Source organism: Gopherus evgoodei, chromosome 1, assembly GCF_007399415.2.
Source record: "Gopherus evgoodei ecotype Sinaloan lineage chromosome 1, rGopEvg1_v1.p, whole genome shotgun sequence".
Classification (NCBI taxonomy): Eukaryota; Metazoa; Chordata; order Testudines; family Testudinidae; genus Gopherus; species Gopherus evgoodei.
Genome location: NC_044322.1, coordinates 235,036,872 through 235,057,367, shown reverse-complemented (window position 1 = coordinate 235,057,367; position 20,496 = coordinate 235,036,872). Strand labels below are relative to the sequence as shown.

At 37.7% G+C, this 20,496-nt stretch overlaps 1 protein-coding gene across 2 annotated transcripts in view; it reads left to right on the top strand.

Annotated features, from left to right (window-relative positions):
- Positions 1–20,496, top strand: part of ATXN10 (ataxin 10) — a 181,968-nt gene that overhangs the window by 151,182 nt on the left and 10,290 nt on the right. For both annotated transcript variants that reach the window (XM_030539598.1, XM_030539591.1), the window contains one exon: positions 4,233–4,296. In XM_030539598.1, the coding sequence (XP_030395458.1) occupies positions 4,233–4,296 (64 nt within the window). The remainder of the gene's footprint in view (positions 1–4,232; positions 4,297–20,496) is intronic.

The window sequence follows — 20,496 nt, the reverse complement described above, 5'->3', positions numbered from 1 at the left end:
CACTATTTTTAAAGTGTTACTTCAGTTTAATTCAGTATTTATCGAGGGTCTAGTGTTTTTAGTTACCTGATTATTTTTATATAATCATCTAATCTTCATTAATTTTCTTAATTGATAGTAACTGACATTTACTGTCAAATGTGGCTTTCTTTCTAGAAAGCAGTACAAGAAATTGTGATGCAATATTATCTTTTTCAAGATTTCAAGTACTTACTGATGTGAAAATCGCAAGTGGCATAAGAAAGAAATTGTGACCCATTAATGTCATTGACAAAATTCCCATTGATTTCAGCGGGGCCAAGATTTCAGTCTAAATGTAGACTGCAGTTTTATTAAATTGCTTAGACCAGCATAATTGTTCCTATAGAACATAACAGCCCTTCAGAAAATTACCTGGCATTATGCTAATCCAGTGCAGTACCTAATTGTTCACCAGTAGGCACCACTTGTAAGTAGAGGCTGCTTTTAGTGCCTTCTGCTTCTAATCCAGGTCAATGGGCATAAGTGCAGGCAAAAAGTTACTTGTATCTTTGCAGGGCTTGGGCAACAACCATTAACTTCTTCCCTGTATGTGTCTCTGTGTGTCACATTTGTGTAATTTGTCCCTTCTCAAACAAAATTGATCCGTTCCCCACTGCCCTCCCCCACACCTCCATCCCATCCACTCTTCCCAGGACACTACATGCTACCTTTGGTGGTAAGGTTGCTGAGGTTCATATATTGTTCCCTCCATCCCCATCTCTGTAGAAATCCATATAGAAGATGTGACACCATATACCCATTACTCAGAGGCACTTCTGTGCCTAAGAACTGCTCTTTAAGGGAAGAAAATTGAGGATTACCACCAGTTCGTGAATCATGCTAGCGTAGCTTTATTGAAACTGTGCTGCCCAGGAATGAGGCGGGAGAGCTGGGGTGAGGGCTCATGATCTGAGAGTTCAGGGGTTTTTGTAAGCAACTTGTACCAAGTTGGTACAAGATTTAAAAGATACTCTTTTTGAGATTTTTTTCCAGCGCCGATGGATATTTTTGAGGGAGAGCCATTGTCATTTTAAAAACTAACTCATAGTCAACTCAACCATATAATGAACACTAGTAAACAAAGCTTGCCTTGAAGAATGTTTCAGAGGAAGCATTACCAAAGTAATCTTTCACTTGTGCATACAATAGGGTTCCTTTCTGGCTTATTTCATCATACCTACTCTGCTATAACTCATGATGTACCTACAGAAGTAAGTGAATTGGGCATAGCTTTCCCGGATGCAAAAAATGGAACCTAGTTGTTCTAATTATCTGTGTATTTTTTCATTTTATGCTGTTCAAGCTAATATAAATGGTGGTTCATGAGTTTTGTAGTTAGCATTTCTTGTTTATTGCATGAATATTGACAGGTTGATACTTGTGCTGTAGTTTGCTGCTCATGTTCCAATTGATTGAAGGAAATTCATCAGTACCACAGTAACTATTGAGCACTTGAGGCTTTTAATTAAATTTTACTTGTAAAGAGTATTTTTTAAATGTGCTACTTGAATGTCTGGTTTTAATCAGACCTGAACAAACTGCTTGACTTATTTCAGTTGACAGCACTTGATGCAGATTAATTTTACTGTTCAACATTTCATTGATGGAAAATAGAAGATAATGTTCTGGGTGGATCAGAGTTTGGCCACAGAGTGTAAAAAATCGCTTGCAAATGCGGATGACAATTGGATTATTAAAAGGTCACTGTTTGTTAAAGCTTTGAAGTGTAATATCATATGTGATATCCTTTGGAAATCACACAAGAAATAGCCTGAATGGAATGCATATTTTAAAACTTGTTTTATAAATTCATAGATTCATAGACTCTAGGACTGGAAGGGACCTCGAGACGTCATCAAGTCCAGTCCCCTGCCCTCATGGCAGGACCAAATACTGTCTAGATCATCCCTGATAGACATTTATCTAACCTACTCTTAAATATCTCCAGAGATGGAGATTCCACAACCTCCCTAGGCAATTTATTCCAGTGTTTAACTACCCTGACAGTTAGGAACTTTTTCCTAATGTCCAACCTAAATCTCCCTTGCTGCAGTTTAAGCCCATTGCTTCTTGTTCTATCATTAGAGGCTAAGGTGAACAAGTTTTCTCCCTCCTCCTGATGACACCCTTTTAGATACCTGAAAATTGCTATCATGTCCCCTCTCAGTCTTCTCTTTTCCAAACTAAATAAACCCAATTCTTTCAGCCTTCCTTCATAGGTCATGTTCTCAAGACCTTTAATCATTCTTGTTGCTCTTCTCTGGACCCTCTCCAATTTCTCCACATCTTTCTTGAAATGCGGTGCCCAGAACTGGACACAATACTCCAGCTGAGGCCTAACCAGCGCAGAGTAGAGCAGAAGAATGACTTCTCATGTCTTGTTTACAACACACCTGTTCATGCATCCCAGAATCACGTTTGCCTTTTTTGCAACAGTATCACACTGTTGACTCATATTTAGCTTGTGGTCCACTATGACTCCTAGATCTCTTTCTGCCATACTCCTTGCTAGACAGTCTCTTCCCATTCTGTATGTGTGAAACTGATTGTTCCTTCCTAAGTGGAGCACTTTGCATTTGTCTTTATTGAACTTCATCCGGTTTACCTCAGACCATTTCTCCAATTTGTCCAGATCATTTTGAATTTTGACCCTGTCCTCCAAAGCAGTTGCAATCCCTCCCAGTTTGGTATCGTCTGCAAACTTAATAAGCGTACTTTCTATGCCAATATCTAAGTTGTTGATGAAGATATTGAACAGAGCCGGTCCCAAAACAGACCCCTGCAGAACCCCACTTGTTATACCTTTCCAGCAGGATTGGGAGCCATTAATAACTACTCTCTGAATACGGTTATCCAGCCAGTTATGCACCCACCTTATAGTAGCCTCATCTAAATTGTATATGCCTAGTTTATCAATAAGGATATCATATGAGACCGTGTCTCATGCCTTACTAAAGTCTAGGTATATCCACCGCTTCTCCCTTATCCACAAGACTCGTTATCCTATCAAAGAAAGCGATCAGATTGGTTTGACACGATTTATTCTTTACAAATCCATGCTGGCTATTCCCTATCACCTTACCACCTTTCAAGTGTTTGCAGATGATTTCTTTAATTACTTGCTCCATTATCGTCCCTGGCACAGAAGTTAAACTAACTGGTCTGTAGTTTCCTGGGTTGTTTTTATTTCCCTTTTTATAGATGGGCACTATATTTGCCCTTTTCCAGTCTTCTGGAATCTCCCCCGTCTCCCATGACTTTCCAAAGATAATAGCTAGAGGCTCAGATACCTTCTAGATATAGTTATGTACATTAGCGTATATGTGCTAAAATAGCTTTGAAGAGCTATCAGAGCTCCTTTGGGGGCGGGGGGGTTCTGCTAAGCTATGTCAGTTAACAACCTCTGTCTATTTCTGCTGTTGTTACTTTCTCATGTAGTCACTGAAATTCTATATTAATATTGTATGGAGTGGGGTTCATGAAAGTGGTATTTTGTTAAATTAATCTCTGAATTTAATAGTTGTTTTACTGTTATGCTGCTGAGATTCACATTTCAGCCTTTTCTCTCTCCCCCCTTTTCTTTTTTTACACGGTTAGTGTTCAGTTACAATTGGAAAGAGTATCCATGGTGCAGTGTAAATTTGTGATTTTTTTGTTTTACATGGTGCAAATAAGATCTTGCCCCGAACAGCAAATGTGCCTAGATAAGTATAAACTTGTCTCTGAGCTGTGAATCTAAGATGGTTGCACTCTCTTTGATCTACTTGCTTCACCAATTTCGGATTGAAATCAAGTTTTCCAGAATTAAAACAAAGCTTAGAGTTTTCACACCAGTAGCATGTAAATGTGCATTATGTAACTGTACTTGTTTATGGGTGTTTAATCTATACAGAAGCATAGGTTTTCAATTTAGTGTGTGACATAAGCCATACAAGGACATCTCATTAAGACAAATATTGGAAGTAGGAGGCATTTAAAATTAATATACATTTGTGTAATATACATATTTTATACTGTTTGTTAAAAACTTTTTTTTTCCTTTACAGTTTGGCTTAACATGTATCACATACTTTTAGTTAAACTTATGTGCAGGTGCCCTTGGTCTGTTGTATCTTTGCAGTCTCTATTTGTTATTTCTTCCATTCTTTGACATCTTTGACATCGACAGTGTTGAGAATTATATTAAATTAAGAAAATTTGTTTTAATTCAGGTTTATCGATTAGATGGAATTCCACTGATCCTGGACAACTGCAGTATTGATGACAACAACCCTTGTATCCTTTAAGTGAAGTTGTAACAGACTAAGTAATGTATATTTTCCTATAACATAATTGGGGAAATATTGTATGCATTGTGATACAACATGGCCAGAGGGCAGCAGGAGAGGGTTAGAAGGGAGCCTTATTCCCTGTAAGGGGAAGAAAGTTTGCTATAGATTAACTAGAGCACCTGATGCCAATTAGAGCACCTGCAATCAGTCACATGATAAAAACCCCTGCTTCAATCAGACAGTGTGGGAGTAGGAGCAGAAAGGATTGGTGTTGGAGCAGAGAACAGTTTGGAGGAGTTGGAGCGGAGAACAGTTAGAAGGGAAGCAGAGGACAGTTTGGAGAAGTACTGTGGTGGGCTAAGAAGTCCTAGACCCTAGGTAAGGAGCACTTGGCTTGTGCAGAGGGAAGGCAGGAAGTCCCCCCACAAGCTGAAGGGCAGGAGAGGGAAGTACCCCAGGGGAAGGAACCATCAGTTCAAGTGGTTCACCACTATCCTCAGGGCCTCTGCCCTGAGACCTAGAGTACAGGGCAGGCCCAGGTCCCTCCCTCTCCACTCCCCTCCTCTAGGACACTAGTGGGGCAATTAATATTCCAATTTAGGGGCAAGAAATGATGCCCTGAACTCCACCCCCAAAGAAGAGAGAGCGCGAGACCCATAACAGTGCTGGCAGTTTGCCACAGCATATATGTATGAGTAGGTCTACCTCTGATAATCTTCGGAGTTGAGCATTGTATCCAGTGTCATTGAACAGGTGGTTTCTCCTAGATTTACGTTAAGGTCTCAGATTTAATCACTGACTGTGGTCATCTTGAGTATAACCTGTTCTTAAACTGTAGCTCGTACTAATCTGTATAATGCAAATACTCCAGGCTACAAATCACCCTACCAAAGAGTTGATTTCATATTAGGACATGGAAGCAAAAGAGTTGATTTAAAAAAAGAAGTTCTAGTTAGAGTAAAACCTGAACATCCTTAGACATTTCTATTGTTCATTACTGAGTCTTTGACCTTTATTAAATTGAGGATGCCCTTTTGATCACTTGCTTGATATTTTGTGCTGGTGTTGTTTTTGTATGAACTGAGAAATACATACATGTATAACATAACATCAAAAATGCAATTTGAACTTTTTTTGTTTGTTTGTTTTTGTTTTTCAAGTCAGTAGTTTGAGAACAAGAGCCTCTCAGCCAAACAGCGTCCAGACAGAGGCTTGGGTAGCGTTATTTTTAAAATGTTCAAGACAAATTCCTGGGAATGTTTTATCTTGGCCTGTATGTAAAATAGTCAGTTAATGCTCTAGGGAGATTATGGATTAAATCCTACCCATTGAAGTCAATTTGAGTTTTGCCATTGACTTCAATGGGACCAGGATTATCATCCTGTGGATGGTTTGTGACTCTCAGGGTGTCACTATACTGCAATAAATAACCTCCAGCACCCAGTTTCAGAGCCAGTGTGAACTGACTCAGGCTTCTGGGGCTCAGGCTGCTGTGCTGAAAAAGGCAATGTAGTCATTTGGGCTCAAGCCCAGGCTCTGAGATCCATCCCCCCTTGTGGAGTTCCAGATCCCAGCTTCTAGCCCAGGCTCAAGTGTCTACATTGTTGTTTTTTGCGCCCCATCCCGCCCTCCCCGGGCCCTGGCCATAGTCAGCTGACCTGGGGGCTGTGGGTGTTTTATTTCAGTGTAGACATACTCTAAGGCCCTGATCCAGGAAAGCATCCCTGTTCAGGAAAGCACTTAAAGACATGCTTACATTTATGCCATAGAAGTCAGTGAGACTTAACATGCTTCAAGTTAAGCATGTCCTTAAGTGCTTTCCTGAATCAGCGTGAACTTGGAGTGTTTCTTGAATTGGGACCTATGTCTTGTTTTTTAACATCCTCAATATCCCTTGTTCACTGTTAGAACTCTGGATTGGGATTCATAATGGAAATCTGAATTAAGACCATATTTGGTCATTGTAACTGACCTCAGAGCTTTTGCTTCAACTAACACTTGTCCAGTGAACTGAAATAAGTAGATAGAATAGTAAGCAGTCCATCAGTTTTACACACACATTAAATCTGACTAGTGGAAAAATAGTTCTCAACTCAGAGACATATTTGGCAATTTATGTGAGGGAAAAAATAGTTAAGTCAATTAATGACGCAGGTTATTGGACTGGTGGTAAGGTTTGATATGAACAGCGCAGATGATGCATTATAGGGGCTTTTTTTTTTATGGCTTAAGAACAGCAGCATCCCTAAAGAACAGAAACTGCAAAACTCAGGAAGATTGTAACTTGAAGGAAACTACTTTAAAAATGTCCAAGAGATTTTTATCATGGCAATTTTATTGTCAGAGCGACATCTAGGTACCCACTAAGTGTTGCAATCAGTTGTGAGGTGGTTAGTTATCTCTAGACAGCATATTAGGATAGCTAACAATATTTGATCCAATGACTACAGCCAACATGATTACTGACTTGTGATATGCAGATCCTGAACAAACTGACAATACAGTTTGTTTACTGTCCTCAGAGAACATTTTTAGAGACCAGCCAAACCTGACCACAACTTCTAGACCACATTTAGGTTTTGTTTTTTATTTTTTATATTTTTTAAAAAATTAATTCAGATTAACAAATTTCAGAGCGAAAACCCACCTGCAGCAAATATGGTAAAACAAAGAACAAAACTGTGAAAAGCATTCTAATTTTCATCATCATTTCATTGCATAACTGTGGTTAACCAATCACTTAAATCAGCTTTGGTACCAATTAACTGGAGGGTAGCTAATGTGATGCCGATATTTAAAAAAAATAAAAGCTCCAGAGGAGATCCTGGAAATTTATAGTCCAGTAAACCTAACTTCAGTACCAGGCAAATGGGTTGAAACTGTAGTAAAGAACAGAATTATCAGAAATACAGATGAACATGCTTTGTTGGGAAAGAGTTAACACAGCTTTTGCAGAGGAAAATCATCCCTCACCAATCTATTAGAATTATTTGAGGGGGTCACAAACATGTAGACAAGGGTGATCCAGTGGGTATAGTGTACTTGGATTTTAAGAAGCATTTGACAAGATCCGTCACCAAGGGCCCTTAAGCAAAGTGTGCAGTCATTGGTTAAGAGGGAAAGTCCTCTCATGGATCAGTAACTGGTTAAAAGATAGGAAACAAAGGATAAGAATAAATGGTTACTTTTCACAATGGGGAGAGGTAAATAGTGGGGTCCCCCAAGAATTTGTAGTGGGACAACTATTGTTCAACATATTCATAAATGATCTGGGAAAAGGAGTAAACAGTGCAGTGGCAAAATTTGCTGATGGTGGAAAAATAATCAAGATTAAGTCCAAAGCAGATTCCAAAGAGTTAGAGAGATCTCACAAAACTGGGTGACTGGGCAACAAAATGGCAGATGAAATTCAGTGTTGATAAATGCAAAGTAATGCACATTGGAAGGTCTAGGCCCAGCTATACATAGAAAATGATGGGGTCTAAATTAACTGTTACACTCAAGAAAGAGATCTTGGAGTCATTGAAAACAATCACTCAATGCGCAGTGGCAGTCTAAAACATTAAAAGAATGTTAGGAACCTTTAGGAAAAGTATGGATAAAAAGACAGTAAATATCATATAAATCCATGGTATGCTTACACTTTGAATTCTACATGCAGTTCTGGTTGCCTCATCTCAAAAAAGTTGTATTAGAATTGGAAAAGGTACAGAGAGAGCCAACAAACATGATTGGGGTATGACGAGATTAAAAGGGCTGGGACTGCTCAGGTTAGAAAAGAGATAAAGGGTGGACAGGATGGAGGTCTGTAAAATCATGAATGGTGTGGAGAATGTGAATAAGGAAGTGTTATTTACCCCTCCACATAACACATGAACTAGAGGTCAACTGATTAAATTAATAGGCAGCAGATTTAAAATGAACAAAAATAAGCACTTCCCAAAACACACAGTAAATCTGTCAAACTTGTTGTCAGGTATATTGTGAAGGCCAAAAATATAACTCTCTGTGTTCAAAACAGAATTTTATAAGTTCATAGAGGTTAGGTCCATCAGTGGCTATTAGTCAAGATGCTAAGGGATGCAACCCATGTTTCTGACTGGCAGATGTTGGGACTCCACAACAGGGGATGGATCACTTGACAATTGCCCTGTTCTGTTCATTCCCTTGAAGCATCTGTCATGGTCCACTGTTGAAAGACACGATAGTGGACTAATTGCACCATTGGTCTGACCCATTATGGCCATTTTTATGTTCTTAACAAAGCTCAGTTATTTATAACATTTTAGCTAGTGTGATATTTTTTCATACGTTTTAATATAGATTGACTTTTTATAAGTGCAGTTATAGATATAGTAACACTTTGGAGAGGATGAAGTGCCACTTGCTTGAATTAAAAGGTTTATCTAATATAGTAACACCTTTTATTATGAGCTTTCATCACAGACTTGTTATCCATACACACAAAGGGGCAGTGTTCAGATTTCTGTGGGTACTTTAACCCTGACTTTTCTCAGTTTTGTGAACTTGTCATTGAGATATTAATGTTGCATTAACCTTTTTTTTCATGTTATTTAGCACTTGGTTCTGTTAAATGCGTTTTTATAAACATACAAAATTCAACTTTTTTAAAATGGGTGAATGGGCAGTAAGGCCCTGCTTTGCTGTGACAGACTTTTCTGAAATGGTCACAATTATTATTTTGATTCTCTATTTTTGGCTACTACCTTCAGGACTTTCTCAGCCTCAAATATCTGACCATATTTAGTCACAGTTTCTCTCCCTACCATCATATTCTCACACATGAGTGATGAATCCATTTCAAATGAGAGATTGGAACCTCACTGGCTTATGAAATTAAGTGCCTGAACCTGCCCTTTTATAACAATGTCCTCCACCATCCCTTTCACTTGTGTACAGACCTCAGGAGACCACCTTCATCGTTAAGGTCAAGTGCTCCTTTAGTGCTGTTATGCAGCATGAATTTGACTTCCCCTTCCTCTTCTAAGCATTCCATGTGTGATGCATTCCCAGCGTGTCTCATTGGGGAAGCAAGAGGAAGAGTTTCTGTCTCTTGCTTTGTAGTACATTCTGCTACATCTGGGCCCTAAGGCTAGATCATGTTTGTTGATCAAATATGAGTGTAACACAGATTAATGTATCTTTAAATTATAATAATCTAGGGAGATTTGATTTTCAACCTCAATTTGGAACACATTTTATCTACCCTGTCTGTAAGCAAAAAATCCACCTTTACTGAGAGTAGACAGCCAGCCCACTTCCACTTCAAAAAAAAAAAAAAAAAATTGCCAAAATTGCAACTCTGATCCAAAGACACTTGGTCTGTCTTCCCTTTCTTTTTATTTCTTTTTTTAAATACAAGTGCTTGGGTAGCTGTTCTGATAGATTTTTAGACTGACAGAAAGCTCATTATACATGGTCACTTGTAACTGTGTTTCCGTTTTCCTTGATGTCATAATACATTTTGAAGGCAGTCTCACTAGAACCATTCTCCTAGGTTCCTTTCAACTCTTTGCTGTGTATGGAAAGGACACATAACCATCTCCAACTGAATTAAACATTTGACAGAATCTAATCATTCTTATAAGTGTACAATGCCTAGGAGCAGCCAGAGTTAAAAATTGTTTTTAAAAGTATTTAGAATATGAAAGCCCTAAGGATTTCAGGCTTCATCTTACCTAATTGTTATCTCTGCACGTTTTTCATTTTGTCCACAAGCATGGAAAGATTGAGTTTCATTTAAACACCTATGATTTCTTTCCATGGGTCCCTGATTAAATTTTTTTTTAAAAAACTCAGGTCGGTAATGTTGTGTAAATATATAGTCCATTTTTTAATTTAAAAAGCATTTTGTGTAAAATCACTTCATGAGAAAAACAATGATATCATATAAATGCATGATAAAGATACCATTATAGAGCCACTCCTTGCTATAGCTCTAACTGCACTCTTCAGCAGTCAGGTGAGGATTTAGGGCTAGATGGTGTAAATGGAAGAATGCCTCAACACTCATTGACTTCACTGAGAGCTGAGTTCTTGTCACCTTGCAAGAGTTGTTCCACTGCTCACAATATTACTCCCTCAGGGGTTTACAGAAACACTTGAGAACTTTATATAGAGGGCATTTCCCAAAATTCACTTTTACAGTCCCAATGCCTATTTTTGTGGTTTAACTTTAATACTTGGCTGCATTTCTCAGATTTCTCTTGGGTCAAGACTTTCCCAGTAGGCTATACTCAGAGTCCTTTTTTATAGGAAAACTGCTTAGATTTCCTACTAAACGTTGCAGAGATATTGATTTCTATTTTTGATATTTATTATGAAGGCATCTGTAATGCTTCTGTAGTTAAGGTTGCATTTTGATTTCCACTTAAAGCAATTCCAACATTCCTGTGTTCTATATTTAACTAATTGAATTCAATCTCCAAATTTGACACACACAATCATCAGAAGAGAATTGCATTTTCTATGTAATTCTTGTGGTAAAAGATTCCATAATTTTTGCAGAGAAAACCTCTACAAATGCTTTTTTTTTTTTTTTCCTGTAAAGCACACAATTTAAGAGGAGATGCTAGACTGCCATGTTAGAAGTTGAAAGAGCTGTTTGTAATAACTTAGGACAAAATACTGTCATAAGTCCCTTTATTGGTATCTGATGGAAATAAATCCAAAAGGGAGGAAGTTTCTGCTATGACATTTTCAAAATGAATTACTACCTATGCAGACCACTTACAGACCCCTAAGATTATATTCAATTAGATGTAGAACAGCTTCTATGGTGTACTGAAGAAATATCTCCATCTTGATGACTTGTAAACCTACTTGTTGGAGCTCAGTTAAGATGTCCAGGCAGCCTTAGCCTCTTGATGTTGCACTCAGATTGGATGCTCAGTTTCAGAGAGCTGTCAAGCAGTCTTGTCTAGTTGTCAGATCTGACCTACATCTTTAAGAATTGGATAATGAGTTAGTTTTCCCTAGCATGGTATCTAAACAGGCAGTTTTCAAAAGTAAAAGAAAAGTAATCATATGATTGTGCATATAGATTTACCTCCAACCCATCTACACAGCTTCTTCGAGTTAGATCCTCAACTGGTATAAGTTTACATAGTTCCGTTTAAGTCAGTGGAACAGTGTTGATAAACTTTAGCTGAAGATTTGGCCTCTGTGCAACTTGGATAGAGGGAAAAGAAATTGGAGTGGAACTGGGGCTATGGCTTTTGATATGGCATCTGTAGATTCACATCCCCAAAGGAAGGATGCTCATGGCCGTATTGTTTCTGCTCCCCTGAAGTTTTCTTGCTCAGCACCAGTGGCACGCGCCTATGTTATAAAAATGGATCCATACAAGAAACCAAGTAAAACTGCACTTAATGGCAAATAAGCTTGCTTGCTTGCTTGCTTGCTTCCCTCACAAAAAAAAAAAAGAAAGAAACTATAAGTGCATACCCGATGTGTGTCCAGTTAGGCACTATTTTCTTTTTCTTCTTCTTCTTCTTAAGGAAACGTAATCCTTTCCTACTTACTTATCAAAGGGATTCTTTGGGATCAATGTTTTGGTCAAAAAGGTCTATTTTAAGGTAAATTTGAAAGTAGCAAATATTTACTGGAGTCGCCTAACAAAGTTGCCTTGACAAAGGCCTCTCTAAGCAGAATTTTGCTGTGCCATAACCTCCCATGAATACCTTTTGTAATGACTTTTATTAAGCATGGCAAGTATGTTTTTGAGGACTTTTCAATACATTTTAAATTCGCAATAGAGTGGCCTGTGGCATGCTCTCCATTTGTTTTGTGCTCTGTTTCTGGCATTTAGGAGCACCAGAAGCATACTGCTCATGTTCTAGAGAGACAGTGGTGGTCTGTGGGAAAAAGTCAACAGATTTTTTCCCTATACTTAGAGTAGGATTAATTGGTCTATCAAAGTTATTGCAGTTTGATAACAATTGGTAAGTTCTGCTATTTAAAGTTAACTCACCTCTGTAATTGTCTTGAATTTTATTTCTGCATTACATAATTCTGTTGAATAAGCCACTACTTCCAAAACTCTGTTTCCAAACTAAGAAGTGAAATACAGGTCTGAATATATAATGTTTTTCAAAATGTGTTCAGATTTTGTATGGATGTATTGGAATGAAGATTTTTACACTTCTGTTAATATGCTGTTTTACCTCTGGCTGAATACAACAGAAAGTTGCTTGAACTTGAATGACCTGTACAGTAAGTGTCTGTGTTATATGAACTTCAGTCTGGCAAAATTTTCTGTAACCAAAAGTGCAGTAATACTTGAAGGAAAAACAGGGACTGCTTTTTTTTTTTTTTTTAAATAATCATGCAGCTGGGCACTTATGAGAAGCAAGAATTGGCAGCATTATTGAAAGGGAAACCTGTAGTTACTGTAGGCTTTCTTATTCAATGGTTGCTGTGAATCCACACACACACAGAGAACCCTTAGTTTGGATAATGGATAAAAATATAGAAAATATAAATAAAAGCTAATTTTCAGATACTTCCTTTTAAACTTCTACCATTATATTCAGTCTGAAAGTTATCTGAGAGGTAGATTCAGAATATTTTTGACTTCATGGCAGCAGCTAGTATAATTGTGGTTCATGAAACCTCTGGCTAAAGCTAGAAGAAATCGAGTTGCTATGCTCTACAACAATGGCAGTTTGTTTTTGTAAAATGCCTGGAAAGACTTTTGGGGAATTGACAGACATTTCATTTCAGAGTTACAGAGTGCAATCTAAAACAGGCCACATACTGTGAAAAAGCCTCATTGCTGAAGAAGCCAGTAGAAAGCAAAAATAGAAGGGTTATTAAATTTTCAGAGTGAGCCATCATATACTTGGGCTTTTTCACATAAATGTGGCTATCTCTAATACGTTGCCTTTCTTTGAAAAGCTTGCCACAGACTCTCTCTCAATGTGTTCAACAATTTTTAGGTAAATTACTCAATTTTATATTTTCATAGGCATAGACAGGACAATAGTATTTCACCTAACATGATGCATGCACAGGGAGAAAACAGTACCAATACTCTTCCAATCACTGTCTACAAACCAAGATCTTCCCATTTGAAACACACCATCCTTACCCTGCTCCTTGTAGACCAGTGGTTCTCAATGTACAAGTAAGGCTCAAATCTCCTGGTCTTTGTGGGCATGTCTGCCCCTGGGGGCAGCTCTGGGTTATTGCATTTGTACTATGTGTGCTATTTCATGCTGTGTTGCTGCTGCTCTCATTCTTGAGCACATACAATTATTAATACTGTGTTGTTTATAAACCAGTACTGATTGGCATCACACTCCTTCAGGGTTTGAAAACAATAATTTATTGGTGACTCAGCCAAGAGGTAAAGGTTGTTGATGGAAACTTGGTGGGCAGGATCTGGAAGGAGAACAGAGGACCCTGAATGTGATGGATTAGATTGGTTTGGCCCCTCTGGCCAGTAGTGCCAGTGGTGAAACAAGATGGCAGCTGAGTGGGTTAGACTAGGAAGAAAATAAAAAGGGTGACAGCCAAAAAGGAAAGCACTATCTTGCCAAGCCTGCCAAATTCAACTCCTCTTTGTGAGATTTTTAAAAACCTAGAAATTCTGAAAGGTTTTTGGTTATGGTGTCTACGCAGACTTGAATATAAATCCTTCTGCATATCTTGCATTCATGCATAGCTGAACTGATTTATCCAGGAGCTGGAATTTGGTACAAAATTACACCCATTCCTTGAATAGGAGCCTGAATCCTTTTTGAGCATCAGGGCTGATTCCTTTCTCTTCCTTTAATAGGCAGAATCTCTGCTTGCTGCTACACTTTCTGTGTGGTTTCTGTATGGGTGCTAATCCATAATGAGCAGCTGAAATGCCCTCAATCTTCCATGCTACAGGGCCTCCTGAGAGATGTGGTTGCACTATGCCATCTTTCCTGCGGAAACACCAGCATGCCAGATTCAAATGGGTCCCAGCAGACCTCAGCAGTGTTGTTTGTTGCTGTGCTGATAGGTGAAACCATTGCTACCCACAAAGACTCCTTTCAGTAAGGAAGGTCACTTGCCCACTCCCCAAACACTCCTGCCACTAAGAGGCCAGAGGGTGTGAAGACTCTTGCAGATAAAATGTAAGGCTTCCAGTCTTCAGAGAAGAAAGATGATTTTGTAGTAAAGGCAATGGCCTCTGACTCAGGGCGTCCAGACTCCAGTCCCAATTCTACTGCACCACCAACTTCTTATGTGACATTGGGCAAGTCACTTAGAGTGGGTTTATCAAAAGCACCTAAGGGAATTAGATGCCCAGTTTCTATTAAAAGTGATTGAGAGCTGGGCATCCAGCACTTTGGGGCAACTTGAAAATCCCATCCCCAAACTCCCTTTGCATCAGTTTTCCATATGTAAAATAGGCTGGTAATACTTCCTTTCACAAACATTTTAACTTGTCTGCTGAGATTGTAAATTGTCTGTGGCAGGAGTGTCTCTTACCTTGTCTTTGTACATTGCCCTGTATAGTGAGTCCGGAGCCCTGTTTGGATCTTCTAGGTGCTAACATATGAGAATTAAGGATGGTGTTTGAGCAGCTTAACTGAGAATTTCCTGAGTTTGGTGAATTTAAATGTTCATACAAATTCTGCAATTAGCTTGAGTTTTTTTATTTTCCTTTACAGGATATATATGAATACAGAATGTCCTTCCTCTACCAGCTGCACAAATAATTCTTACCTGTCCTGTCACTGTGACAAATGAGTGCACTCTCCCCTTTAAATTCAAGGTCCTTCCAAATATGAAAAACACTAAACAGCAAGAGACGTGTGATTGGCAGTTCAAGGAAGAGATTCTGTAGATGAAAAATACCTTGTTTTTAAAACTATTTTTTCCTCTGCAGTCTAATGATTAGGACGTGATTTTGGGAGTAAAGATTCCTGAGTTCTGTGTCCAAATGCCATTGACTGGCAGTGTGAAGCTGGTCAGGCCTCTTAACCTTCTGTACTTCAGTTTACTCCTCTATAAAATGGAGTTGATACTCATCTACTTCTTGGACTGTTGTGAGGTATAATTAGTTAACAATTGCCGAGCATTTTGAGGTCTTTGGATGAAAGATGATACATACGTGTGTGTATATAGTTATTTCTTAGAGGTATTTTATCCCAGTACTGACCCAACCACAAGGTTCTATATTTTATAACATCTAGACAGGGTATAATTTGTGATGGTATTCCTCCGGGTTATTGATGCTGGCAATCATATTTTGGTTTTTCTCTTATTAATGTCCTTGGAGATTAGATTAATTGAATTAAAAATAAAATCTAGATCTCCAGGGAAGCATTGCAGTTCACTGTGTTTCCTGTAGTTTGTTCATCCCAGGATGCATTTATGCTATGAATCTTCCATACCAAAAAAAAAGTTTTGAGTTGTGCTTACCCTGAGTAAATAAGTAAGTAAATAAATAAAGTCCAAGTTTTCTTTAGAACATACAAACATGCCATGTTACACCCAGGAAGCGATGTACAGTTGGAAGTCTGTGTAGTTGAAATCCCTCACCCTTTTTCATAATTCTGACCAGTACCAACTATGACCATTAGCACAGTACACAGGTACTACTTGTGCTGATCCGGACCAAGTAATGCCAGGTATATTATAACATTTGTGAGGACCTTCTTGCACACATTATAATATTTGGAAGTGCCTTCAGAAGAATAATCTCCGAAAACACTAACTCATGCATGTAAGAGTAAGGAATTAAAGTTAATAGCTTATTATTTCTAAACCAAATTTTGTCATATTTGTCCTCTGCCCTAATCCTCTTTCGGTGACTTAAATCCATGACAGGCTTGAATTCCTGAAAGAAAGTGGATTTTGAGTTACTACAGAGCACCAAAAGATGAAACAGGGAAAATATATTTCGCTGCCTTATTACTCAAATAGCTTGCTTGATTTTCCTTCAGCCTTCTTAAAAAAAAAAAAATTAAAAAAAAAACATCCCCCCCTGGGCTGAGACTAAGCATGAGAAATCTGAGGCCCAAAAATTCTTTTTTAAAGGAGTGGTCCAGAAATAGTTTTAAGAATGGAATGCCTTTTGCAACAACCTTCCATATTTCAACCTGTCCTTTTGACATCTCCTCTTGCATGTCTCTCCAGAAGTGTCAGACTTAACATAGGCACTGAACTCTGCATCTTTCCTCCCCAATCCTTCCAGCCTTACCCTATTTTCTGTCACTGTTGACGACAATGCCATTTTCCCTGTTGCTTAGGCCAGTAAACTGGGGGCCATCTTAAACTCTTTTCTGACACTTGCTCCACACATCTATGCCATGTTCAAATCTTACTACTTCTTTCTCCATAATATTTCCAAAATCCTTTCTTTCTCCGTCACTAAAGCTCTCTAACAGGCGACATCTTCTGTCTTGATTACTGCAATTAGAGTTGGATGATTTTTTTCGATGAATAGTAAATTCACAGAAATAAATGCTTTTTTGAGGGGCACCAAAACTATTTGCAGTATATAAATAAATAAAGTTAGACAGGTCATTTGAAAATGAAATTTTTGGCTTTTCATTTCAAAACATTTGGTTTGAAATTCAGCTACATTTATTTTTAAAAATAAATAGTGTAAATCACCCAAAAATGAAACAAAAATCGAACTGAAAAAAATCTGTAGAGATTTATGTTTTAGGTTATATGGTCATGAATTTCCCTTGGAGCACAATTTGAAGCAGGCCTCATCTGTACTAATAGCAGCCTTGTAGAAACCTAAGAGGAAAAACTTCACAAAATATATTTTCCTCTGATGCTCATTTCAAAATTTTTGCTTCACACTTATTGACATCACCTGGTGTACATGACACTGTTGAAAGAATTTTCATTCACTTCAGTTGTTTTCATTCTTTGTGAAAGAGTGAATTAGAAAATCCTAAGTAACAGCAGGGGCAGGAAATATGCCACAAATGTTACCCGAAGACTCTGAATCAACTAAAGCATTTAAGCACGTTTATGTCCCTTTTGAAGTAAATAAGAGTTAAGCACTTACTAAAAGATGAGCATGTGTTTAGGTACTTTGCTGACTTGCACACTCTAAGGAAGAATATTTTAAAGATCTAAAAAAGAGAGCTTTTTGTCCTGAATGTGAGTCAGCTTCCTTTGCACTCTACTGAAGGCTTATGAATAGTAAGTTACAGGTTATATGAACACATCTCAGGTATAAGTTAGCTAGTCCATTAGATCTGGTGCCAAAAGTTTACCAGCTAGGAGGGTAATAATACTAAAGAAGTGGTAGCATCCGCTCCTAGCCAGCTGTATATTTAGCACACCAAAGGCGTAAAAACGTACAGATGGAAAGATGTATAAAATCAGTCTTGTATAAAATATTCTTGTTTTCATTATCACTCATCATAGAAAATGAAGAATGTGTTGAGTGGTTTTTGTGCCTAGATTGGTAGATTTTCATGCCAGCCTTTGAAAAGCTACTAAAGTAGTGTACATGTTTCTGTCTTTATACATGCGGCACATGCTCAGATACATACAAAGCCCTTAAGTTCCCTGGCAAGTTAACAGAAAAACTGAACTTAAAGTTACTACAGTAGTTGAATCTCTGCCCAATATTTAATCAACTTGTGAACAGTGCCTTTTTTCCTATTGTTTCAACTCTTAACCTTGCTGGTTGGTTTTAATAACAATTTGATAGAATTAGTGCCACGTGTTAGAATTTCTGTGAAGAATTTTGTTTTTCTATATCAAGGGACAAGATATAAATCAGGGAGTTTTGAATGATTAAATAACAGTAACTAAAGGTAATTGTAAATGTAACAACCTGCTGAATCTTTGATAGTTGCAAGATAATTGTAATATTTCAGTAGAGTTGTCAGGAATATTAGAGGGGATTATGGTGATAGAACTTTAATACTGAACATCATAACTGTGGAGCATTCAGCTTCAAATTGATCAAGAGTGTGACTATTCTTTCTCATCTGAAACTAAAAGATTTATAGTTACTCATAAATTATGGGTTTCTATTTAAAATGTAAGTCATAATTTAAAAAAAATTGGCAGCCTAAGCAGCAAAAATGAATGTGTCATATATGGTTTTAAGCTAGTGTTACCGATTTGAGTATAGGAAAAAGTAAAACAAACTAGAGATTATGGCTTAATTTTTTTAAGTTTTGTAATCTTTGGCATATGAGACATTGTTTCAAAAATAGCCTGATATCCCTAAATATTTGCTCTAGCACAGTAGTTCTAGAATACTTGACTAGACAAAAATTCCATATTAAAATTGGTCCTTTAATTATTTTAATTCTTTGTAATGCTGGTAAGATGAGTCAACCTTGTGCTTTTCACTCTCATAAAGAGAGAGAACATGAGAATACATATTAAATGGATTAAGAACTGGTTAACTGATAGATATAAAAAAATAATTGCACATCGGGAGTCGTTATCCAGTGGGCAAGTTTCTAGTGGGATCCTGCAGGAATCTGTCATCAGCCCAATGCTATTCAATGTATTTATCAAAGATCTGGATGTCACCTTAGTCAAATTATATGCTCCCAGTCAAGGGCAACCACCCGTTTTGATCAGTTTTTTAGGGATTTAGGAAGTTTTAGGGAAGGGCATATTATTAATGGAGATGGATTTTAATGAGATGCTTAATCCTACTTTAGATTGATTGAATGTACACACAGGGTATTTGGAAGGAGCAAGTGTAAACTTGTTCTGGTGGATGTCTGGCAGAAGATGAATCTAGATGTCAGGCACTATACATATTATTCTGCTACTCATGGATCTTATTCCAGGATTGATATGATTTTTGTTTGTGTGACCTTGGGTAATTTTGTCAAAAAAGCTAATCTGGGAGGTATCATTTGGTCTGATCATGCCCCCACATATATTACATTAGAAGTTTGAGACTCAGTGGAAAAATAAAGGGCCTGGGGGGAGGCGGGGGAGAGAGAGAGATACAGACACACACACACACACGCGCGCGCGCGCGACCTTAGAATTAAAGAGCTGGAAGAAGATTTTCAGAAATATATAGAATGAAATAAGGAAGAGATCAATAAAAATTTCTTTGTGATGCTGGAAAGATGGTAATGAGGGAAATCTTTATAAACAAAGCATCATACCTCAAAGAGATGAGCGCTCCTGAAGAAGAGAGTTTGGTTAAAGAACTTTGTTTTGGAAGGTAGTTATAAATCTACAGGACCTGAAAGCATGTATAAGAAAATAAATGAGATTAACCTGTTACAAATAGGCAAGGCTGATCGAACACTTATATTATGAAAAGGGCAATAAAACTGGTAGGCTTATAGCTAGAAAGTTAAAAATAAGCAAGATAAATCAACCATCCTTCTGATTAGACATGAAAAGGGAGATTTAGTAACTGGCATCAAACAGATGTCTGAAACCTAGCTTTTTCCATACTTTGTATGCTTCAGAATATCCAAATCCTGAACTGATAAGTAGATATCTGAGACTGCAGCTCCTGATAGGCAGATTGCTGCAAATGAATTTGAAGTTACAATTCTTAAGTATTTATAATCAAATAAAGCTCTGGGTGCCAACGGGTTTTCTGTGAAGTATTATAAAACAACAAAGCAAGTTTTGGTCCCTATTTTAATTGAATTGTTCATATCGGAGAGGAAAGAGATTCCAGATTCTTGGAAGAAGGCAAAAATTAGGGTCATTCTTATAGAAAGAAAAGATTTTACCAATTGCGCATCATACAGACATTTCTTTAATTAGTATGGATGGTAAAACTTATGCTGAGGTGCTAGCCAACAGATTGAGTGTAATTTTTCCAAAATATGTTCACCATTACCAGTCTGGATTCATTGCTGGCAGGCATCTATTTGATAATATCAGAACAGCTCTGAATTTGATCTATGCTAATTCTAGCAATTCTTCCTGTCTGCTGTTTTCTTTTGATTCTGAGAAAGCCTTCGACTGACTGGAGTAGGAGTTTCTCAGTCAGAATTTGGTAAGGTTTAGTTTTGGAAATCAGTTGTATAGGGGCATGTTGGCCCTATATGCACATCCTTGAGCATCAGCTGTGGTTAATGGTCATCACTCCTCTTTTTTAAAAAAATTTGTCTAGGGGTATGAGACAGGATTGCCTGTTGTTTTCCCCCTCCCCCATTGGTAAAGGCATCAAAACACTTGCTGGAATGGAACCCAAAATAGTTTTATATGCTGACTATGTCTTGTTGTT